The sequence below is a fragment of the Furipterus horrens genome, unplaced genomic scaffold, assembly GCF_987537825.1.
Source record: "Furipterus horrens unplaced genomic scaffold, mFurHor1.1.pri manual_scaffold_1, whole genome shotgun sequence".
Classification (NCBI taxonomy): Eukaryota; Metazoa; Chordata; class Mammalia; order Chiroptera; family Furipteridae; genus Furipterus; species Furipterus horrens.
In genome coordinates, this window is record NW_028327171.1 from 191314751 (window position 1) to 191338393 (window position 23643).

Below are 23643 nucleotides of genomic sequence, written 5' to 3' on the forward strand. Positions count from 1 at the left end.
CACAGATCTTCCTTAGACTCTTCACCCAATGTAGGCAGCTATAATCTCTAGAAAGAAAAAAAAAAAAAAAAAAAAAAAAGAGCTCTTGGCCTTAGAATTGGAGAAGTCTTGGTTTGCGTCCTGCATCCTACTAGTTGTGGTGAGCCTGTACAAGAAACAATTAACTTTGAGTCTGATGACCTATTCTATAAAAGGGAGCTATTATCGTACATATCTCACAAGCTTACTATGAGAATGAAATGGGTTAAAATGTAAAAATGCTTTCTAAACTCAAAGGTCTGTGTGTGTGTATATACAATATGACAGTGGGACCCATCTTAGATTTCCCAGAAAGATGGAGGCATAGGTAGACATGCTTCATCTCCCTTCGCAACTAAAAAGAAATACATCTACCTCAAAACTAATTTTTTTTGAATCATAAATTCCAGAAAATCAAACTGAAGGGAAATCCAACAAAAAAATAAAGAAGAAATACTCATTCAGACAGGTAGGAGGGGTGGAGTCAGGACAGAGAGGGTGCAGTGTGGTGGCGGCAGCACCAGAGGCACCAGCTACAGCGACACCAACGGTGGCACTGACAGTGGCGGCACTGGTGGTGGTGGCAGCACAGTGGCTGGGGCCAGCTGGTAGAAAACACATTCACATATTTTAAAAAGTACAGAGGAACACCTGGGGCATGATCTCAGCCTCAGACCAGATTGGGCAGCTCATGGTTCCAGCACTGGGGGAAAATAAAGCCACATTGCTTCCAACTGTGAAAACCAGTAGGGATTTGGGCAGCAGAGGAAACTGCCAGTCCTTCAGCAGAATCCATTTGTTTAGTGGAAAAGGAGCGAGTGCTGAGCAGGTGGCATTGTTCTCTCTTGGACACCTCCCCCACATACAGTGCCAAAATGTGGTGAAACAGGTCACCTCCACACTGACAAGTACCTAAGGCTCCATCCCTTACAACATAACACGTGTGACAGCTCTACCTAAGACACAGAGGCAAACACAAAAGGCTGTCAAGTTGAGGATACAGAGAAGTATGGCCCAAAGGAGGGAGCAGATCAAGGTTCCAGTGGGAGAACTGGATAGCCAACCTAACAGACACACAGTTCAAAACATCGGTGATAATGATGCTCACAGACTTGACAAGATTAAGTATAACAGGGAAGAAATGAAGCCTATGATAAGAGAAATGAAGGAAAATCCACATGAAATCAGTGGTGAAGGGAAGGAAACCAGGGTTCAAATCAATGATTTGGAACATAAGGAAGAAATAAACAGTCCACCAGTACAGACGGAGGAAACAAAAATTGAAAAAACAAAGAGAGACTTAGGAACCTCTGGGAAATTTTTAAATGTGCCAACATCCAAATCACAGGGGTGCCAGAAGGAGAAGAGAAAGAGCAAACAATTGAAAAGTTATGTGAAAAAAATAATGAAGAAAAAACTTCCTTAATCTGGTGAAGGAAATAGACATACAAGTCCAGGAAACACATAGAGTCCTAAACAAGCTAGACCCAAAGAGGACCACATCAAGACACATCATAATTAAAATTCCAAAGGTTAAAGATAAAGAGAGAATCTTAAAAGCCGCAAGAGAAAAGAAGAGAGTTACCTAGAAAGGAGTTCCTATAAGAATTCTCAAAAGAAACTTTGCAGGCAAGAAGGGACTGGCAAGAAGTATTCAATGTGATGAAAAGCAAGGACCTACAGCCAAGATTACTCTATCCAGCAAAGCTATCATTTAGAATGGAAGGACAGATAAAGTGCTTCCCAGACAAGGTAAAGCTAAAGAAGTTCATCATCACCAAGCCATTATTATATGAAAGTTAAAGACACTTATTTAAGAAAAAGAAGATCAAAACTATGAACACTAAAATGACAACAAACTCATAACTATCAACAACAGAATCTAAAAAATAAAAACAAAAACAAACTAAGCAAACAACCAGAATAGGAACAAAATCATAGGTATGGGGATCATTTAGAAGGGTATCAGCTGGGAGGGGAAAGGGGGAGAAAGAGGGAAATGGTGCAGAGATTAAGAAGTATAGTTGGTAGGTACAAAATAGACAGGGAGATGTTAAGAATAGCACAGGAAAGAGTGAAGCCAAAGAATTTATATGCATGACCCATGAACATGAACTAAGGCAGATGGGATTACTGGAGGGTAGGGCATAAATGGGCAGAGGGGAGCAAAGGGAAAAGAAATTGGGACAACTATAATAGCATAATAAATAAAATATACTTATAAAAAAAAATGACAGTGATCCAGAGCAACACTGTGTGTGTGTATACAAGATGACAGTGGTTCAGAGCAACACGGACAATACATGCGCCAATTTTGAATAAACTTGTTTGACTTTCAAGGTCATATGTCAATGAGAACAGGAAAGGGAGAGAAGTGCCACATAATGGAAGAGAAGAGAGAAGAGGCATTTATGGTGGATAAAGTCATTGATACTAGCATTTCATTTTTTAAATTTACTTTTTTGCACTATAGACATGCACAGTCGGTTCCCCGAAACATGCAGTCTTGTAGCCCAGGTCTACCTGAATGAGGATGAGGGAGTGGTGGGTGCAGGTGGGGCTATTGGCTGTTACCCTGCTTGCAGCCTATCTTCACATTATGCCCACCCCCTTCACCCCAGCTTTCCCCTGCTCTTCACTCATGGATGTCGTTAGGCAAATTTTTCACCTACAAGGGACTGTGCATCTTCTATCAAGACCTTGTGGGTATGGTTCGAAGTCCAGAGATAAGTTGTGTGCTTTAAGATGGCTTTCCAATATCCAGCAATGATTGGTACAAGATCTGGAACAACCTGACACTGAGGTTTTGTCGAGTGATTGCCCTCAATTTATTTGGCTTTGGCTTCAGTGACAAACCGAGGCCACATCACTACGTCGTATTTGAGCAGGCCAGCATCATGGACGAGCTTTTGTGGTATCTAGGGCCCAGAACTGTAGGGTCAATCTTTTGTCTCATGATTATGGAGATATCATTGTTCAGTAGCTGCTCTATAGGTCCAGGCAGAATCAATCTGGTCAGCCTGCCATAGTCTCTGTCTGTCATATGGAGGTCGTCGTCGTTGGCAGCCGTCCGTCTCGAGAGACGATGGTGTAGCTTCCTAAGTGTCTATCTGCACCGCCGAGAATGGCTGTGCAGTCCGACTCGGGAGTGACACTGCATCTGTCTCCTCCCGTGTTGAATCGACATCTTGCGATGACGCTGGAGTGTCTTCTCCAGTGGAGCTGAAGCTACAGAGCCTGGGCAGGGTGATATGGAGGGTCTGCTGTTGCCCATGCAGCAGACCCCCCCTCTCTTCGCAGCTGAAGGGTCCAAGGGAAAGACGGAGTCGATACAGCTTGGGTTCAGGTGCGCCGCAGGAGTTGCCGGTGTTGACTACAACGTCAAACCGCCTTAGGGACTCCGGCTCCGGATTTTCTGTCAGGGTTTACTCCCTTAGCCTTTCCCCAGAAGAGGTATGCCGCAAGGCAGCGGAGGTTTTTTGGAGTCAGAGTTTTCCTTCTCTGATGTACCCTGACTGGAAGATCGAACCAGCGACACTTAGCTCGCAGGCCGACGCTCAATCCACTGAGCTAAACCAGCCAGGGCCATATGGAGGTATATTTCCTGAAACTCACCATCCCCTCCTTCTTCAAAAGCCTCTCAGAGATGGAGGCATGCTGTCACCCATCCTCACATGACTGATGAACTTCTTTGTATTCTCTAGAGGTCTCACACCAGTCTTTGGACCATATGCCTGACCCTCTGAGGGTGAGCTAGCAGGGATATGCAACAATGATGGGAACTTAATTATCAACAGTTTCTTATAGTACATCAACCAGAGAAAGTGTTTAGAAGACGCTGGGTGAGAGCAATTGCCTCTGTAACCATTTCCATTCATTTTATCTACAGGCCTTTGAATCCAGTCAATCCCTAGCTGGAGTTTTTGGAGTTGTACAGAAAATGCTTCTGTGGTCCACAGTGTTGATTCTGGATGACTACCTTAGCCACGACCCACAGTTAGAGGATCCCATGGGCTTCTTGAATGCAAATAGGGGTTTCATCAAATCCTTCTGAGCTGGAAAGAATAGCTTTCCTGTATTACCTCCCCTGCTCTGTTATCTGTTGTATATTCCAATTAGGAAGAAATGCCCCAGAGAGGTCCTAGCCACCAAATACTGTTCTCTACCAAAAGTCCACCTGACTTATATCAGTGAACAGCATATCAGTGAAAAGCTAGCAGAAGCTCCAACTAAGAGTGACTTAATAGTCCACCTCCCATTCCTTTGACATATGATTGAATGTATGGACTTGCCTTTGTGTTATTAGGAAATTCTGATGCACACTACTACTCACTGATGCAGAAAAATATTCTTTTGCATGTCCTTTAACACTTAAAAAAAAAAAGAAAGAAAGCACTATAAGTCAGGCATGGTTAAATGTTATTCTTTCTCTCATCAATAATAAAATGTTTTCTTGTAATAAACAGCATTAGGGATCTTGCTATTTTAAACATGTTTTTCTTCCCAAGCTACAAGAGAGATTTCATCCTTGGAACCACAAGTCTAGCCACAAAGTCTGACTGTTAAAGGAACTGGCTCTGTGTTTTACAATGCCTATTGACAGAAACATGTATCTGTCATTCCCTAGGACTCATCAATAGAGCACCACTATTGTATGCATGCTTCGAAGGAAAGCCACAATGAAAAAACAGAGCAAGCCTCCAGGAGGGCCTTTGGGCATGCCCAGATTGATCATTCTTGGCTCCTGAGTGACAAATCCCACATTACATTTTATGGCAACGCCTTCCCCAATAGGAAGGCAAATCTCAATGGTAAGAAGCCAAATGTCTTGCTTGTTAATCTGGGTAAACCTAATCATTCATAGTTCATTTTAGAACACTGAGGCAGGCCGAGTGTCACTTCCTCATGCCACTCATCTTAGAAAATCACACCCAAAGTTCAGTTGGAGGAGGGAATGAGACTGACAGGCTCTTCTTTGCCTAGTACTCAACTATACACATTCTGCAACTAGACTACCTAGGTTCAAATTACCCCCCTTTTCTAGCTATGATCTTGGGTACATTATTTAATCTTGCTGAGGCTCAGTTTTCTCATCAGAATGGGGATAATGATAATACCTCCATAAATCTACTGTGGGAATTGAGTTAATGCATGTAAAATACTTTGCACAATTCTTGTTCCATATTTAGCACTCAATATATGAGTATATCAACTATTATTAGCATGCTCTCCATCACCTCACTCAGCCATCAAGAACCCAGCCAGACAATGAGATTTGGGCTTCCAAAACCTGCCTCATCCAAAGTCATGGCTGTCTCAGTACCTCAGCACTCTTCACCTCTCCTCCCATTAACCCCAGAATTATAAAAGTTGAAAGTCAACTGTCCCTCCCCATACCTGCAACTAATAAGTCCTCATGCCCATCCTGTTTCTACAGACAAAAAAGGGAATATGAAACTCCACAAGGGCAGAAGCAGTCACTTGTTACAGGAGCCGCCTGCTGAAAGATGTCTTTTCCCTCCTGTAGCATCTGCCACTGACTCAGAGAAAAACACAGCTGGGGAACTGAAGAAGAAAAAGGTTTTGTTTTTTTTTTTTGTGTGTGTGTGTGTGTGTACACCCATACACACATGCACTTAAAAGATTAATCTCAATTTAGGGATGAGGTGACTCAAAGAGATGTCTCAAACAGAACTGGCTTTACTCGCTTCTGAGCTCTCCATGCGGAGCTGGAATAAAGTTGTAGCAATTACTAAATGTTGAATATAGTGAAGTCTGAGGAATTTTGGATGCCCCCAATTCTACCATAAAGCATATGATGCTACTGCACTCTCTAGCGGCAACAGAATCCTCTGGTCTGTTAAGGGGCAGGTGTTTATAAACAAGTAAGGACAGAATTTGAGTTTGTAAGCAATTGATCCACTTCAAACTGAATATGCTGGAGATCTCAAATCCAGCAATGGTTTTGCTTAATTGAGGGTCTGTCACATTTGAAAATATAGGGTAAATTTTTCAGATTTATCAGCCCTTTCAGAAGTCAAGTATACGATCTTCCTAAGAGATGTACTTAGCTGTCTCTGGCCTGGTCCTGCCTTGCAATTCTGTGTGGGTCTTTGGTAGTTTGGAGGCACCTGTGCTGAGTGGGAACCAACAAGTCTCCAGAATGCTCTGCTGCAAAAAAGCTGTGTGAACTTAAGCAGGTCACTCACCCCTCTGAGCTTTAGTGACCTCACCTGTGTGCATGGATAATAATGCCAACCTCACAGGGCTAATGGAAGGAAGAAAGGAGATGATGTATTTTGGGGAAAGTATCTTGTGTCCGACTGGGAACACAGCAATGTTATTTAATTGTGGGGATTCACGTTATCTGAAGTGGCCCTGGAGGAGCCATGGGCACTCCAGGTAATTCTTCTGCCAATGAGGGAAGCTGTTTTCAGTCTGTTAGGATTTTCTCAGGTTTCCTGGGTCTAAGCTGATCTTAATATTTCCAACCACCTGAGAAGGACATTTGTCTTTCCAGGTTCCTCTGGACCAGGAATAAATAGCAGGCATGACGTGCCAGACCCCTGCAAGCCTGAGGAAAAGCCCCCAATCTCACACCTCAGGTCAGCCCAGAACTGAACCAGGTTCAGAAGACAGGAGTCCCTCACCTCAACCCACTATATGGTTTAGCAGAGGAAAGCAATGTTTTCCACTATATTAAAACTCTGTAAATTTTTAATTAGAATAAAGAAATTAAGGCTTGGCTTGTCAGCCATGCCTCACACAAATCATTTGAGTTTCCACATAGATTTCTCAATGCAAACCTTGTCATACAAAACACACAAGGTCAGTATTCAGAAAAGGGCAGTTGGTGGGCAGCTGGCACCTGGGCAGTGAAGGTCTCCAGGAATATAAAGATCTTATGTGCATGCATTGGTTAATCATTTTCTTACTGTCTCAAAATTATAAATATTACCCTGAATATATTTTGTTGAATTTCCTTCCTCATCCAACTCTAAACATGTAGGATGCCTATGTGTGTTTCTGATCATTTTTCTCTTTTTGAACATTAAAAAAGTGAGGAACATTTTTATTTTCCCTCCTGTGAAATTGAACTCCCTAAAACCCACACATATATACATTTCATAGATCCAAGTTCATATGTTAAAAGCTGCAAACCTGGCCAGGTGGCTCAGTTGGTTAGAGTATCGTCCATACACCAAAAGGCTGCAGGTTCAAATCCCAGTCAGGGCACATGCCTAGGTTGCAGGTTCTATCCCTGGTCAGGATGTGTATGTGAGGCAGCCAATCAACGTTTCTCTCTCACATCTTCCTCTTTCTCTTCTTCCCCCCTCCCTTTCTCTCTCTAAAACATATCCCCTGGTGAGGATTCTTTTAAAAAAATTTTTAAAATTTTAAAGATGCAAACCAAAAGGATAAATTTTCTGCAACTTCTGAATAATTGGAAACAGGAGGCTCTAAGTACCACTCCTAATATGTCTCTGTTTCTGTACACACTCACACACACATACACCCCATCCCACACCACACCACATTTTGTGGGTTTTTTTAGATACAAATACTGGGCTAAAGTTGTGGCTGATTCTGACACACAGTGGTTCTTTTTTAGCTATACTCATATTACAAAAGTATGGAGATACATAGATATTCCACTAATGGCAAGATTGGATATTAAACCCCAATGAGAGAAGAGTCTACTCTCACTCAAAGAAATATCATAGACATAAACCTAGTTCTGAACACTATTATAACTACATATCATTAGCTCATTTAATCTTCATGACAATCTTTTGAAGTAGGTAGTATGATTACTCCCATTTTACAGAGGAAGAAGTTGAAGCCTAGAGACGTTGCATAAGGTAATCAAACACAAATGTGTATTCCTTTTTTCTGCTCTTTCTTACCTAAAATTTTGCATAGTCAATGTTCTGCACCTTAATTTTCTTCCATAACAACATTATGCCGAGATTTCTTCCTCTCCACACATAGAAATCTCAGCTATATCATTTCAATCTGGCTCCGTTTCCCTAGCTGCAAGAGAAAGAAAAACTATATTTCCTCTCAAAGGCTCTTTAACTAATCACGTTTATACTTCTCAGAAGAATCAGAGCCTGGATGGAGGGTCAAAGCTGAGCTCCCACGCTAGTCAGATACCCGAGTCCCAGGTTGGTTAGCTTTACTTCTCAGCCATGGGTACTGAAGCTACACCCAGCAGCACTTGGTGCTAGAGATAAATTAAGATGCAATGCCATTTGTCCCCTGTAGGCAGCAGAGTTTGAATATCTGCCATGTTGGTTGTGTTTTGTTTTTATATTTTCTCCAGGCTTCAAAGGCTTTGAAATTACCTCCTATTTCAGAAGAACTACCCAGAGTCCTGGACCCCCTGAGGGGTCAATTTAAAGCCAATGAGCCCCCAGCAGAGCTCCTCATCTTCCCAGTGGAGATTCATTTCCACACCCAACACCCCTCAAAAGAGAAAGTGCACAGAAGAGGTAGGTCCCCTGTGGATGGGTGCTCCTGAGGGAACTCAGGCCCACTAGAAAGGACTGGGATGTGGGTCATGCTAATACAATCCACTCCTACATCATGGCTGACCCTCCCCAGGGCATACCCTTCAGAGAATGTTTTTTAAAATGGGGAAAGGGGTAAAATCTAGTAGCAGGTCTCTTCTGGTCATAGTCCACTCAATTATTTAAGTACCTATTGAACCCTTCATTAAGCAGTGCATTTTGCTAACCTGTGGAAGAGAAAGCAAGATAGGCATATACATAAGTAAGTCTGATGCACCACAGATGTTATAATGGTACAAGAATTTGCAGGCAGCTTACAAAAAATAAATACAATACCAACTAAAATTGAAAGTAAAAAAAAAAAAAAGAGAAATTTTGGACTTATGGTCGAGATGGAGACATAGGTAAACACAGCTTACCTCCTTGCACAACCATAGCAAAAATTACATCTAAATTACAAAACAACAATCACCCAGAATCATCAGAAAATTGAACTGTATGAAAGTCCAACAACCAAGGAATTCAAGAAGTCACATTCATCCAGATGGGTAGGAGGGCCAGTGATGCCAAGACATGGAGATGTGGAATGGGCTGTCCCACACCCACGTGTGGTGGATAAAAATCAGGATGGATACCTCAGGAGCTAGGGATCCCAGCCCCACACCAGGATCCCCAGCCCAGTGTTCTAATGCCACGAAGGTAAGTCCCTATAACTCTAGCTGTAAAAACCATTGGGGATTAGGGTGGCAGAAGAAACTGTGGGACTCTCAGGCATCTCCTTTTAAAGGGCCTGAAACAGTCTTAGGACTTATGTAGATTCACTCCCTGTGGGCTCCCAACACCAGAGCAGCAACTGAAAGGGCACTAGTGGCATACAGGGAGAAGCTGAAGTATCTGGCATCAGGGCAAGTGTCAGGGGACAGCCACCTCCCAGACAAAACTCCAGAGGCCAGGCAGCAGCCATTTTTCTTTTTATGAGTCCTCACCCACAAAGAGGTACAGAACAGCAACACCTTATCTAAGATTCCATCAACCTGGTTCAGGGGGGTTGCCCTGCCCTGGTGATTACCTAAGGATCTGCCCCATCCAACTTCCAGGTGTGCTTTTCTACAATAGGCCACACTATTAAGATAGGGTGTCAAAGCAACTCTACTTAATACATAGAAACAAACAAAGGGGGGGGGGGCTGCAAAAATAGGGGACAAAAAGTATGGCCCAAATGAAAAAACAAAACTCCAGCAAAAGAACTAAACAACATGCAGATAGGCAATCTATCAGATCCACAGTTCAAAACATTGGTTATTAGGATGCTCAAGGAATTCATTGGGTACCTCAACATCATAAAAAGGAACCAGGCAGAAATGAAGATTACACTAAATGAAATGAAAATTTTATAGGGAATCAACAGTGAAGTGAATGAATCTGAGAATCAAATAAATGATTTGGAATATAATGAAAAATAAAAATAAAAACATTCAGTCAGAACAACAAGAAGAAAAAGGAATCCAAAAACACAAGGATAGGGTCAGAAGCCCCTGGGACAACTTCAAGCACACCAACATTTGAATCATAGAGTGCTGGAAGGAAAGGAGAAAAAGGAAGAAATTGAAAACTTATTTGAAAAAATAATGAAGGAAAACTTTCCTAATTTGGCGAAGGAAATAGACATACAAGTCCAGGAAACACAGAGAGTCCAAACAAGATGGACCCAAAGAGGAACAAAACAAGACACATCATAATTAAAATGCCAAAGGTTAAAGATAAAGAATCTTAAAAGCAGCAAGAGAAAAGCAAGGAGTTCCCATAAGACTATCAGCTGACTTCTCAAAAGAAGTTTGCAGGAAAGAAGGGACTGGCAAGAAGTATTCAAAGTGATGAAAAGCAAGGACCTACAACCAAGATTTCTCTATCTAGCAGAGCTATCATTTAGAATGAAAGGGCAGATAAAGTGCTTCTCAGACAAGGTAAAGCTAAAGGAGTTCATCTTCATCAAGCCATTATTACAAGAAATGTTAAAGGGACTTATTTAAGAAAAAGAAGGTCAAAACTATGAACATTAAAATGGCAATAAATTCACAACTATCAACAGTTGAATCTAAAGAACAAACTAAGAAAACAAGCAGAAGAGACAGAATCATAAATATAGAGATCATTTGGAGGGTTATTAGTTGGGAGGGGGAAGAGGGAGAATGGGGGAAAAGATGCAAGGATTAAGAAATACAAATTGGTAGGTACAAAATAGACAGGGGTATGTTAACAACAGTAGAGGAAAAGGAGAAGCCAAAGAACTTACATGCACAACCCAATGGCATGAACTGAAGTGGGGTGGGATTACTGGAGGGAAGGTGAGAACTGGGTAGAGGGGAGCAAAGGGAAAAATTGGGGGACAACTGTAATAGCATAATCAATAAAATATATGTTTAAAAAAGGACATTGTAGGAAATGGAGTAGCCAAAGAATGTATATGCATGACTCATGGATATGAATTAAAGTGGGGGGATTACTGTGGGATTGGAGGGTACTTGGTAGAGGAGATCAAGGGGGAAAATTGGGACAACTGTACTAGTATAATTGATAAAACTTATTAAAAAAAATAAACTAGTTTAAAAAAGTTGAGAAAAAGGGACTTCCAGTCAAGATGGCAGCATATGCAGACATGTCTCACCCTCACACAACCACATCAAAATTACAACTAAAATAGAGAAAAACCATTACTCAGACCATCAGAAATCAAGTTGAATGGAAGTCTGACAACTATGGAATTAAAGAAACCACATCTATCCAGACTGGTAGGAGGGGCACAGACACAGAACAGGCTGGTACCACACCCACATGTGGTGGATAAAAGTTCAGGAGGGATATCTCGGAGGCAAGGAGTCCCAATTCCACACTAGGCCCTTCAGCCCATGGTTCCAGTGTCAGGAAGATAAGACCCCACAACTTCTGGCTGCAAACACCAACAGTGATTGAGTCGGTGGAAGAAACTGCTGGAGCCCCAAGCATTTCATCTTAAAGAACCCACACACAGACTCACCTACTCAGACTCACTCGCTCTGATCTCCAGCACTGGGGTAGCACGTTAAAAGGCACCAGTGTGATACTGGGAGAAACTGAAGTGTTTGGCATCAAGATGAGCAGAGGACATTGTCCCTTTTCTAAACCCTCCCACCACAGAGTCACAGAGCCAGCAAGCTGGTGCCATATCTGAGACTCCATCAACCTGGCTAACACTGTTTGACCTTTCCTAGAGATCCCCAGAGACTCCACCCCACCCAACTTAAGGGCCTGCCCAAGCTTCATTTCCATATGAATGACTGGTCTTGGCTCATGCTTCACTACTTCCTAAATCCTTTCAAACAAGGAACCACTAACCTAAGTGAGCCCCAGGTCCAGCACTAGCAGCAGCCAGCCTAGATTCACACCTTAGCTTCACCTGTGAATCTCCAAGACCAGCACAAGTAACAGCTATCTCAGCTGGCTTTATAGCTCAGGCAGGGCAGCCCCAAGAAAAACACAGCTTTGGCCTGCTCCCCCTGGGAAACCCCAAGGCCAGCACACCCAGTGAACAGCTACAGACCATGCTGGAGCACTATCACCCTGCTCCTGTACAGCTGATCCTCCACAAAAGGCAGAGGTTGGTGGTCAGTGGTCACAGCCAATCCTTGCAGCTGACTAGCCTGGGTAAATCCTTCCCATTGACCTGCCAACAGCAACCAGGGCTCAACTACAAGAGGAGGGTGTACTCAGTCCATACAAAGGCTGCACCTCAAGTACCCAGCTTGGGTGATAGGGGAGGCTGGGCCACTGGACCCTGCAGGACATCTACTACATTACACAACACTTCCAAGACAGGGAGTCATAACAGCTCTACCTAATAGAAAACACAATGAGGCTGCCAAAATGAGGAGACAAAGAAACATGGCCAAATGAAAAAACAGATCAAAACTCAAAAAAAAGAACTAAACAAAATGATAGATACAGAGCTGAAAACACTGGTGATAAGGATGCTCAAGAAGCTTAGTGAGGACCTGAACAGCATAAAAAAGATCCAGTCAGGAACAAAGTATACACTAATTGAAATAAAGAACAATTTACAGGGAAACAACAATAGAGTGGATGAAGCTGAGAATCAAATCAATGATTTGGAACATAAGGAAGCAAAAAACAACCAGTCAGAACAACAAGAAGAAAAAAGAATCCAAAAAATGAGGATAGAATAAGCAGCCTCTGGAACAACTGCAAGCGTTCCAAACATTAGTATCATAGGGGTGCCAGAAGGAGAAGAGGAAGAGCAAGAAATTGGAAATCTATTTGAAAATATAATGAAAAATAACTTCCCTAATTGGTGAAGGAAATAGACATGGAAGTCCAGGAAGCACAGAGAGTCCCAAACAAGATGGATGCACAGAGTCCCACTCCAAGACACATCATAATTAAAATGCCAAAGGTTAAAGATAGAGAATCTTAAAAGCAGCAAGAGAAAAAAAGAGAGTTACCTACAAAGGAGTTCCTATAAGATTTCTCAAAAGAAACTTTGCAGGCTAGAAGGGATTGGCTAGAAATATTCAAAGTCATTCAAATCAGGGAGCTACAGCCAAGATTGCTCTACCCAGCAAAGCTATCATTTAGAATCTAAAGGCAGACAAAGAGCTTCCCAGACAAGAAAAAAACTAAAGGAATTCATCATCACCAAACCATTACTATATGAACTGTTAAAGGGACTAATTTAAGAAAAAGAATATCAAAACCATGAACAATAAAATGGCAAAAAATACATATCTATCAACAACTGAATCTAAAAAACAAAGAAAGCAAACAAGAACAGAGACAGAATCATGACTATGGAGAGCATTTTGATGGTTGCCAGATGGGATGGGGATGTGGGGAAATGGATGAAGAGGTGAGGGGATAAAGAAGTACAAATAGGTAGTTACAGAATAGCCATGGGGATGTAAAGTACAGTACTATAGGAAATAGAGTAGCCAGAAAACTTATCCACATGACCGAGGATATGAACATAGTATGGAGATTGCCTGAGGAAGAGGGAGATGCTGGTGGAGGATGGAAAAAGAGGAAATATCAGGACAACTGTAGTAGCATAATCAATAAAATATAATTTAAAAAAGAAAAAGAAAAGTTGAGAAATAGATGTCAGACATCTGGGATGGATTTATTACATTAAGTAAGCACTGAATTTAGTTGAGTTTCCTGGCAGCCAAGATATAAAGGATGTTTGGATCTTTGCATCTTCATTTTATTAAAAAGTAAAAGGATGAAGTTAATTGTCCTTTACAAGATTACAAAGGGTCCTAATATTTGAGGGGGGGGGGATAGTTAATTTTTACAAACCAGGGGTATGGACTTGGGGAGGATTGCTGGGGGAGGGGGGTGCTGAGTGGAGGGGATCAAGGGGGAGAAAATTGGAACTGTTGTAACAATATAATCAATAAAAAACATTAAAAAAAAAGAACTATTTTCCTGATTTTGTTTTTTTTAAGTATGTTTTATTGATTATGTTGTTACAGTAATTCCAGTTTTTTTCCCTTTGCGCCCTCTGCCCAGTACCCCCTTCCCCTCCAGCAATCCCACACCCCTTAGTGCATGTCCATGGGTTGTGCATATAAGTTCTTTGGCTTCACCCTTTCCTATATTATTCTTAACTTCCCCCTGTCTATTTTGTACCAACCGATTATGCTTCTTAGTCCCTGCACCATTTCCCCATTTCTCCCCCTTCCCCCTCCCAGCTGATAACCCTCCAAATGATCTCCATGCCTATGATTCTGTTTCTATTCTGGTTTGCTTAGTTGGATTTTGTTTTAATTTTTAAATTCAGTTGTTGATAGTTGAGTTTGTTGTCATTTTAGTGTTCATAGTTTTGATCTCCTTTTTCTTAAGTAAGTCCCTTTGACATTTCATACAATAATGATTTGGTGATGATGAACTCCTTTAGCTTTACCTTGCCTGGAAAGCACTTCATCTGTCCTTCCATTCTAAATGATAGCTTTACTGGATAGGGTAATCTTGGTTGCAGGTTGCCTTTCATCACATTGAATACTTCTTGCCAGTCCCTTCCTGCCTGCAAAGTGTCCTCTGAGAAATCAGCTGATAGTCCTATAGGCACATTCTCTGCCCCCCCCACCCCCCCGTAGGCAACTCTCCACCTCTCTCTTGCTGCCCCAAGGACTCTCTCTTCATCTTTCACCTTTGACATCTCAATCATGATGCATCCTGGTGTGGTCCCCTCCGGGTCCAGCTCACCCGGGACCCTCTGTGCTTCCCAGACCTGTATGTTCATCTCCTTCACAACAAGTGGGAAGTTTTCCTCATTGTTTTCAATTCTTGCTTCCTCATTCTGCACTGATTGACTGTTTGTTTGTTTTTTCTTCTTTATCTTCCAGATCATTGATTTGAACCCCGGTTTCCTTCCCTTCACCATTGGTTTTGTGTGGATTTTCCTTCATTTCACTTAGCATAGTGTTCACTTCTTTTATGCGTTTGCCATACTCAAGCATATCTGTCAAGCCTGTGAGCATCTCTATCACCAGTGTTTTGAATTCTGCATCTGTTAGGTTGTCTATCTCCTCATCTGTTAGGTTGGCTATCTCCTTATCGATTAGTTCTCCCACAGGAACCTTGATCCGTTCCCCCTTTCGGGCAATACTTCTCTGTCTCCTCATTCTGACAAGCTCCTGTGTTTGTTTGCCTCCACATCCCAGGTAGAGCTGTCGCTCCTGTTATGTTGTAAGGGGCAGAGCCTTAGGGATTCATCAGTACAGCATGGCCTGTTTCACCACGTTGTGGTGCTGTATGTGGGGGAGGGGCCCAAGAGGGAACAAAGTCACCTGCCCAGTGCTCACCCATTTTCCAGGCACCTATCCCACTTCTGTATAGGACTGGTGCCGCTCTAACTGTTGCCCTGGCTGTCGTTCCCAGAGTGGGTGGGTCTGTGGACATTCTAGGACAGTGGGGGCCCTTTAAACAAGCGGACTCCTTGGAGAGACCAGCAGTTTCTGCCTCCACCCCAACCCCCACTGGTCTGCACAGTCAGAAGCAATGAGGCTTGATTTCCCCAGTGCTGGGACCATGAGCAGCTAAGTCCAGTGAGTAGTTGGGAATGCTCCCCAGCTGTCCCTCCTGACTTTAGAACATGTGACAGCTTTCTGCTGGCCTGTCACTGCTGCTGCTGCCACCACCACACCACGTCCTCTCCACCCCAGCTCCGCCCCTCCTACCTGTCTGGATGAGTATTTCTTTATATCTTTGTTTGCTGGACTTCCATGCAGTTTGATTTTCTGGAACTTCTGGTTGTTTCTAGTTTTGAGGTAGTTGTATTCCTTCTTAGTTGTGGAGGGAAACTCAGCGTGTCTGTCTATGCCAGAAGTCCACTATTTTCCTGACTTTGAATTAGTTTATTATGTAACATTAGATGATCTCTAAGATCCTTGTCAGAGCATAAATTTTGTGCTTGTAAGCACAGTGTTAAGAAATATGGGTAAGGGAAAGATCAATTCCAGCTGATGATTTAGGAAGCCTTTATGGAGGAGATTTCTGAGTGACCACTAACCTTGTGCCCCAAGGAGAAATTTTTTCTGACTTTCCCAAGACATTCTGCAGCACCCTTGCCTAAGACACAGTCTTGCTCCTGAGACTTCTCTGGGTAACCTGAAGCCAAAGGTGACTTTCTAAACAGCCTAATCCAATTTTGAGGGGGTCCTTTTCTGAGTTTTCTCAGCAGAAACTGCCACTGATTTCCCAGAAAGCATTTGAGGCTGTTTAAAATTCTCACTATGAAGAATGCCTAACTGTTTAGCTTAAAAAACCAGCCAAAGGAAGGATACGTAAGAGAACTTTCTGAGATGATAAGAATGTTCTAAATCTTGGGTGGTTACATGAATATATACATTTTCAAAAGTCATTAAATTGTACACTTAAGATCTGTACATTTCACTGTATATTTTACACTTCAAGAAATTATTTGGTTCCTTAAAAAATACACAGTATTTTAAATGTAGGTTCTATTATTATTCAGGTATGGTGAGGCCAACAGATCAGGAGACAATTGCCATTGAAAAGATAGTTTCCTCACAGTCCCCAAAAGGAAGGGGTAGACCATGCCGTGCAGAGCCACATGTGGAAGCACCAGGGTCAGTTAGGAGGCAAAAGGGCTTGGGGAAGTAGGAATGGGTAAGAGTCTTTATTGTGGTTTTTGCAGGAAGGAATGAGTGAGGCAGGGTAAGCAGGTTTGGGATTGGTTAGTTTGAACAGTTTTGGTGGGATCTGGGCATAGGGATCATCCTTCATGGTCTGTTACCTGGACCTGGGGTAGTTAAGGCAGGTAGGTAGTGGCCTGGAAGTATAAGAGCTCCATAAACAGGGTTGTTTTGGATTAAAGGCTCTGGCTTGGTTGGTTTGCATATAGAAAGCATGCTTACAGGTGGCCCTTTGCTATCTCTAGGAATTGGCCAGCCCAGGGAGAAACAGTCTCACCAGTAAGATCCCAGATGTGAAAATATCAGAATAGAAAGACACACTTAATACACATAAAAACAGACTATTAATGGGATTGAGTTTAATCCTGATTATTTATTATGATAATCCTGGCAAAAAGGTCAGGATGACCACCAGGCCAGTCATGAACTAGATGCTTAAAGCTGTTAGATACACTAAGCTTGCCAGCACATTGCCAAGTGAAGAATACGAATGAAGTACAGAGAAAGTGAACCCGCTTACTGGGTTCTTACTGCTTTTGTATGTCAGTGAGAACTCCTTCAGTAACAAGTTTCAGAAACCTAACTCCAACTGTCTTAAGCAAAAAAGAAATGTAACTGGGTAGTGCCAGGGTGAGCAGACTCCAGGCACGGTTGGATCCAGGCCTCAGAAGTTGTCATCTGGGCACTATTTGTCTCTCTCAGCTCTGCTAGCCTTTCCTCTCAAGCAAGCTGTTCCATGCAGTGGTAAAAATGGCTTCCTGCAATGCCACGATAACCTCTGCCTGATAAGCCCAGTCAAAAGGTTATGCCTCTAAAAGATCTTACCAAAGTACTAGAATTGCCTCTGATTGAGTTACGTGCCCACCCTGGGCCCAACCACTGTGGCTAAGGCTATGATGTACTCTCATTAGCCAGGCTTCAACCCCAGGCGTATCCATGGATTCAGGGACTCCACCCAAACCACATGGTGCAAGCAGGGAAAAGATGGGTCCCCCGTAAAAGAGGCCATGGGCAAAAACCACCAACATTTTCTACAACTTGGCTTTCTTTTCATCCCCCAGGTGCTCCATGCACTGAGTCAGAACCAGAAACAGGAGAGGCCAGTCCTTTGTGGAGGTCTCCCCTGAGGCATGCATCCTTAGAGAGGCTGGGGGAGCTAGCAGTGCATCTCCCAGCGGACCCGAGCAGGGGCATGCTCTAGCCTCAAGGTAGCTACTCCCACTCTCCAGCATCCCACAGGACTCTCACCTCAAAGGGAAGCAAGGCAAAATACCCAGGGTCCTCAGCCATGGAAAGAAGGCTGGAAGGGAGACGTGCTCCTCACCGGCCACTTGAAGATGGCTTTTGTTCAGGCAGCAGCTGCCATAACCAATGTGCTGCAGTAAAACCAGCTTAGTGTCTAGCTCATAAGTTACTCATTAGATCATCCCCTACTAATATTCTCTGGTTGTGGATGTAAAACAGTACTGAACTGATGAAACGTTTGCTGCATGCTCTGTAGTTTATTCCATGATTTTAGCCAATAAAATTTCAATTCTAAACTGTTTAGCAATATGTATTTCTTCACTGAAATGTCCATAATACCAATAATAAACATCTTCAGTCCAATCTTTCAATACATCATATGGACGTTTGGAATTACACACATGGGTGTGTATTTGTAGGTGTTGGATAGGTTGACAGCAACAGGCCATATTTGAAAAGCTCCCCATTTTCAGAAAACTGAAACTTTTCCAAAGAGCAAGTGCAAGCTTTAGGTGATCTCTGAGTAGTGGCAATCAGAAGCAGCAGAGGGTGAGCATTAATATTTAAGGAGTTTTTTTCTCTGCACAGCCACTCTCCTTAATTTTTAACACACAGTATCTCATATCCTCCTTACAACCCTACCCTTAGTTCACAGATTAGAAAACTGGAGCCCTGAGAGATAAGTCATTTATCTGAAGTTGTACCACTGTAAGTGGCCCAGCTGGGATTGCAGCTCAGGCCTTGTGGTGCCAGAATCTGTGCTCTTCTTACTCGTTACACTGCACGGCCTTTTAGAATAAACAAAACATTGGACCCAGGTCAGGACCTTCTTGAGACATTTTGGTTTTGAGAACTTCCTTTAATTACTGGGGCAAGAGCTTTTTCAACTGTCTGGTAAGTGAGAGTTAATCATCCTAAAGGTTATAACGTTTCCTTTAAAAAAATCTGCCCTGACTAGTATGGCTCAGTGGATTGGGCACCATCCTGCAAACCAAAAGTTTGCTGGTTTGATTCCCAGTCAGGGCACATGTACGAGGCAACCGATACATCCATGTTTCTCTCCCTCTCTTTCTCTCTCCTTTCCCCTCTCTCTAATAAAATATATATATTTTAAAATCAACTATGGGCAAGGATCACTGTCTGCAAACAGGTAAGGAAGGAGCCTTCCACCTGTGGGCCATGACATCAGCTGCACAACCTGAGCCACTGAGATCAATGGCAAGGCCAGTGAATTTGGTCTTAGGTTTTACTCATCTCGCACTTCCCTTCACTTGTATTGACCTGCTGTGTCCACCAGGGACCAAGTATCTTGAGCTTGTCCATCCTCTGCCACCCTGCCGGGGGGAAGCTAATCTGAAAAGTCCCTACTACCGTGTTGCAAATTAGTTCAGGACATGACCCAACCTAGTGGTAGATGCATAAAGAGTCCAAGGAAACAAGATTTTCATGGCAACCTTTCTCACACAGAGGTCCCTGGGTAAGGGTGCTTAGAGCTAATAAGTGGGACTGTCCCATGGCCTCAGAGTTGGCACATACCTATTGGTTCACTGAGCATTGTATTATTTCACCTCTCATGTCATAAAAATAAAGCCAGGCTTTATTTATGCACATACACACATGCATATTTTATTGTTGAACCATCTGAGAGTAAGTTGTGAACTTTGTACATATTATCCCTTACCAGCACTTTCTGGTAAGAGAAAGGACATTCTCCCTGATAATCACAATACAATTATACAACCAGGAAAATTAACATGTAATACTATTTTCTAATACATTGTCCATATTCAAATTTCTCTAATAATACCAGTAGTGTTTCTTATAGTTTCTCTTTCCCCAATCAATCCAGGATTCAACTCAGGATCATGCATTGTATTTAGTTGTCGCTTCCCTTTAGAATCTTTTAATCTAGAACACTTCCTCAGTCTTGTTTTTCATGACATTGACTTTTGCGGGGGCAGGGGGGAGTGACTTAAAAAGAAGACCCATTTACTAGCTCACAGCTATCTAGACCCAAAGTCTGAGCATGATGTATCTTGGTTCTTTGTTCGGAGTCTCAGAAGGCCAAAATCAAGGCATCAGCCAACTGCATCTCACCGAGAGCTTGGAGCTTTCTTCCAAGACTATTGACATTGACATTTTGAAGAGGATAGGCTAGTTGCTTTACAGAATGAACCTCAATTTAGATGTGTCTGTTACCTCCTGATTAGATTCTGATCAAACATTTTTTGGCAACAATAGCAGGTGATGCTGTGTCCTTCTCAGTGCATCACACCAAGGGACACAAAATATCCCTTTACATTTATTTCATTTGTTACATCTTGTTCCATTACAGGTGATGTTAAATTTCATTATTTGGTTAAAGATGGCTAGATTTCTTCTTTGTAAAGATATCTTTTTTTTCCCCTTAGTAATAAATAAGTAGCTTGTGATACTTTGAGACTGTGTGGGAAGCCAGTCTTTACACACAAACACCAACAGTGTGTTGAACATGAAATAAAAACCACTGTCCCTGCATGAGATTATGACAAAGTCTCAATCACTTAGAGTATGGGGTTTCACCTCCCTAGAGAAGTTCCTGATATTTTAGAGAAAGAGAAAGAGAGAACAGAGGTAGAGCATTATCATCAATGCCATTACCCTCTTCTGGAGGGTGCCACTTTGTACTTTATGACCTTGAGGAGCCATGTGATCATTGGTTCTGCTTAGGGAAACTGCTTTTCAGTTGGAATTCTGTAACCAATGATCCCATGAGTTCTAAAGCTGAGGTTCCTCTAGTAAGAACATTCAGACTCAGGACTGGAAGGACTCTGCAGCCTCTCTGGTCTTTCTTCTATAACAGGAGCCCATCAATAGAATGAGAATAACAACCACCATAGCTCAGCTCCTCCCAGTCTTGGAGATTTCCCCCAACTGAAGAAAGGGCACTGTTTTAGCCAAGAGGAATTTCACCTTGGCCAAGGGAGTTACCTGGCCTCTGCTTCTCAGCAGGGCTGGAAAGAGGGATCAGCTTGAGAGTAAGCGAAATAAGCCATCAACTAAGTTAGAAAAGAGGTTGTTTCTTCTTCTTGCTGATTCAGGAGTTCTCCCACTCATGCTTTTTCTCCTTTTGTTTTTGAAGATGGCGATGCCCCACTACAGACTGTGACTCTACCACTATCCCTGACTGATTCAGAAAGAAAATGTCCAGAGGGTCAGAGGAGCCTGGACAGCCTCTGGACAACAGGCTGTAGCATCCCCACTGGCCCCCCAAATGTGAGACAGTCCAGGGGCACACTACCAGCAGAAGAACAAGGTAATCACTCTGGGGGGTACCTGGATGCCCCAACGTTGGCTTGTCTGTGGCTTTGGGCTCATTTTAATAATCTTCCATGGCCACAAAGCGCCCATGATGTAAGTTGTCTGAAAGCCACCCCATCGAAAAGGGGAAATCCGCAGTGTTTCCAAAATGTCAGTGGGATTAATGTTCACCATGCATATTACCAAAGAGTCAGTACATGTTGGAAAGGTTTGATGCACCAACACGCACGGCCAAACTGTTCTGTGCTTTCCTCACTCCTGGCAGCAGCACGTGATGACACAGCTCCCTGTGCTCCTCAGGAGACACGCTACTGCATTTACCAGGCAGACTCTACACCAAGCCATAACCCTCCAGGGCCAGGGAGCCTGGCGACACGGGCAATGGGAAGCCATCCTCCAGCCCAGGGCAGAGCCCATGGCCTGTTCACACAGAGAGAAGGACTCAATTTCTATTGAAGGGTGAGGTAGGACAAGGCCACACCCTCTATGACTTAGTTCTTACTCTTAAGAGCTGACAATCTAGGAGACTAAAATCCTTATACAAGAGCAATGATGCAAAGACAGTATAGTAACAGCTTCCATGAAGACTTTGATCTAAAAGCAGCTCATAAAATTGCTTAGAGTCCAAATTGCCTCTGAAAATCCCATTGGGAGGTGCCATGCTGGGGACAGACAAACCATTTTCTAGAAACTGCAGCCCAGCCAGCTATCCCCCCATCATCAGAGACTTGGGCTGCTTTCTTTGGTTGAGCACCAAATGAAGGAGAAGGGGTTATTCGGGTGTCAGACAATGTGAAAAAAGTATCTGTTAACAGCAGAATCACACCCAGCGCTAAAAGAAACACTGAGCAGCACGTGAGAACTGAGAGGCCCCAAGAAGACAACAGATACCATGTTTTCCATTTTCATCTAGTGCTTGCCCAGAGACAGAGGCCTCACTATCTCACTTCTTTCTCTCCCTCTCTCTCCTCTCTCTCTCTCTCTCCACAACCCCTCCAAGCATGTGTACTTGAAGTCTTCTAAGCACAAATTAAATACATAGGTCCACAATTAAACCCATAACTCCATTGTGTTTGAGGCCAAAATGGTCAAAATTAAATCCCCTCTCCCTCAACTCTCTCTCTCTCTTTTACCCCAAAGACATCGTTGTCACTTACAAACCATTTCAGAGAGAGAACCTCTTTTCCAACCCCCTCCCTTTTATACTTGCACACACTGATGCTTTCTTAATTTTGATACAAATGGACCAAACGTTGTCTACCACATGACAGCACCAAGGGCATTCCTAGGAGGTCGTATAGTCCAAGATACATCACATACACACACACACACACTCTCTCTCTCTCTCTCTCTCACCCAGCCATCCTCATAAAGAAAGAATCTGATTAGAATGAATGCCAGAGCCACGACTATGACAAGAGTACAGCCTGAAACCCCAAGTGTGTAGGCTGGGTGTGTGTGAGTGAAGATGTGCATGAGGACACATGCTAATATGCCTATGTTGGTGCATGTGTGTGCCTGTGTTCATGCATACCTATGTATGCATGTGTGTGATTATGTAGGTATACACGCATGTCTGAAAACAACGTTCATGTGTTTGTGTGCTTGTTCATGTGTTGTACGTGCATGTGTATGTGTGGATGCCTGCATATGTAGGACTGTGGATGCGCATATGTTCGTGTGTATGAGTATGTCTGCACATCTCTGTGTAAATATGTTTCTGTTTTCATGTGTGCATGTCATGCTTCTGTGTATATGCGTGTCTGTTTGTGTACTTATAAATATCTAATTCGCTGGTGGCCAACTCTACTCCTAATCCCTTTACCTTAGAGATGGGGAAGGTGAGGTAAACAGGCACTTTCAATCTTTCTAAGCAACTGAGGGAAATACAGCTTCCTTTTCGCCCTTGGCCTGAGCCCCCTGGAGCCACTAAGCAGTTCCAGCATTTGGTCCGGAGGGCATGGCTGTGCATGCTGAGCGCTGCATAGAGGAGAGGGAAAGCAGAGGCTGGAATCACCAAACCCTGTGCTCAGCGGCTGAGCTACACATACCTAGAGGAAGGGGATCCCTTTCCTTCATACAGGTGCTCCCATCTCCAGCCTAGGGTGGCGTCTGTGGGGTTGTTTGAGCCCAGAAGGGCCACCTGTTCCAAACTCTTACAAAATTGTGGTATAAGCTGGTGACAGCCCCACTCTGTTCACCCCACCCTAACCTCCAGAGGGAAGGAACTAAACAAGGGCCCTGCTCTGCCAAATCCCAGAAATAGAGCTGACCTTGCACTCCAAACAGCCCCTGAGCACACCAGCACTTTCCCAGAGGTCTAGGGAGCACAGTCCAGCTTCAGCCTCCCTCCTTAC

General features: G+C 43.1%; 1 protein-coding gene and 1 pseudogene across 1 annotated transcript in view; both read left to right on the top strand.

The window, feature by feature from the left end:
- The window catches only part of KIAA2012 (KIAA2012 ortholog), a 126825-nt gene that overhangs the window by 24002 nt on the left and 79180 nt on the right, over window positions 1-23643 (top strand). Inside the window, 5 exon segments of the mRNA XM_090282695.1 lie at window positions 4646-4829; window positions 5456-5598; window positions 8345-8513; window positions 17803-17949; window positions 21108-21281. Of these exon segments, the coding sequence (XP_090138821.1) occupies window positions 4646-4829; window positions 5456-5598; window positions 8345-8513; window positions 17803-17949; window positions 21108-21281 (817 nt within the window).
- On the top strand, window positions 2552-4072 carry LOC150022515 (mesoderm-specific transcript homolog protein-like; annotated as a pseudogene).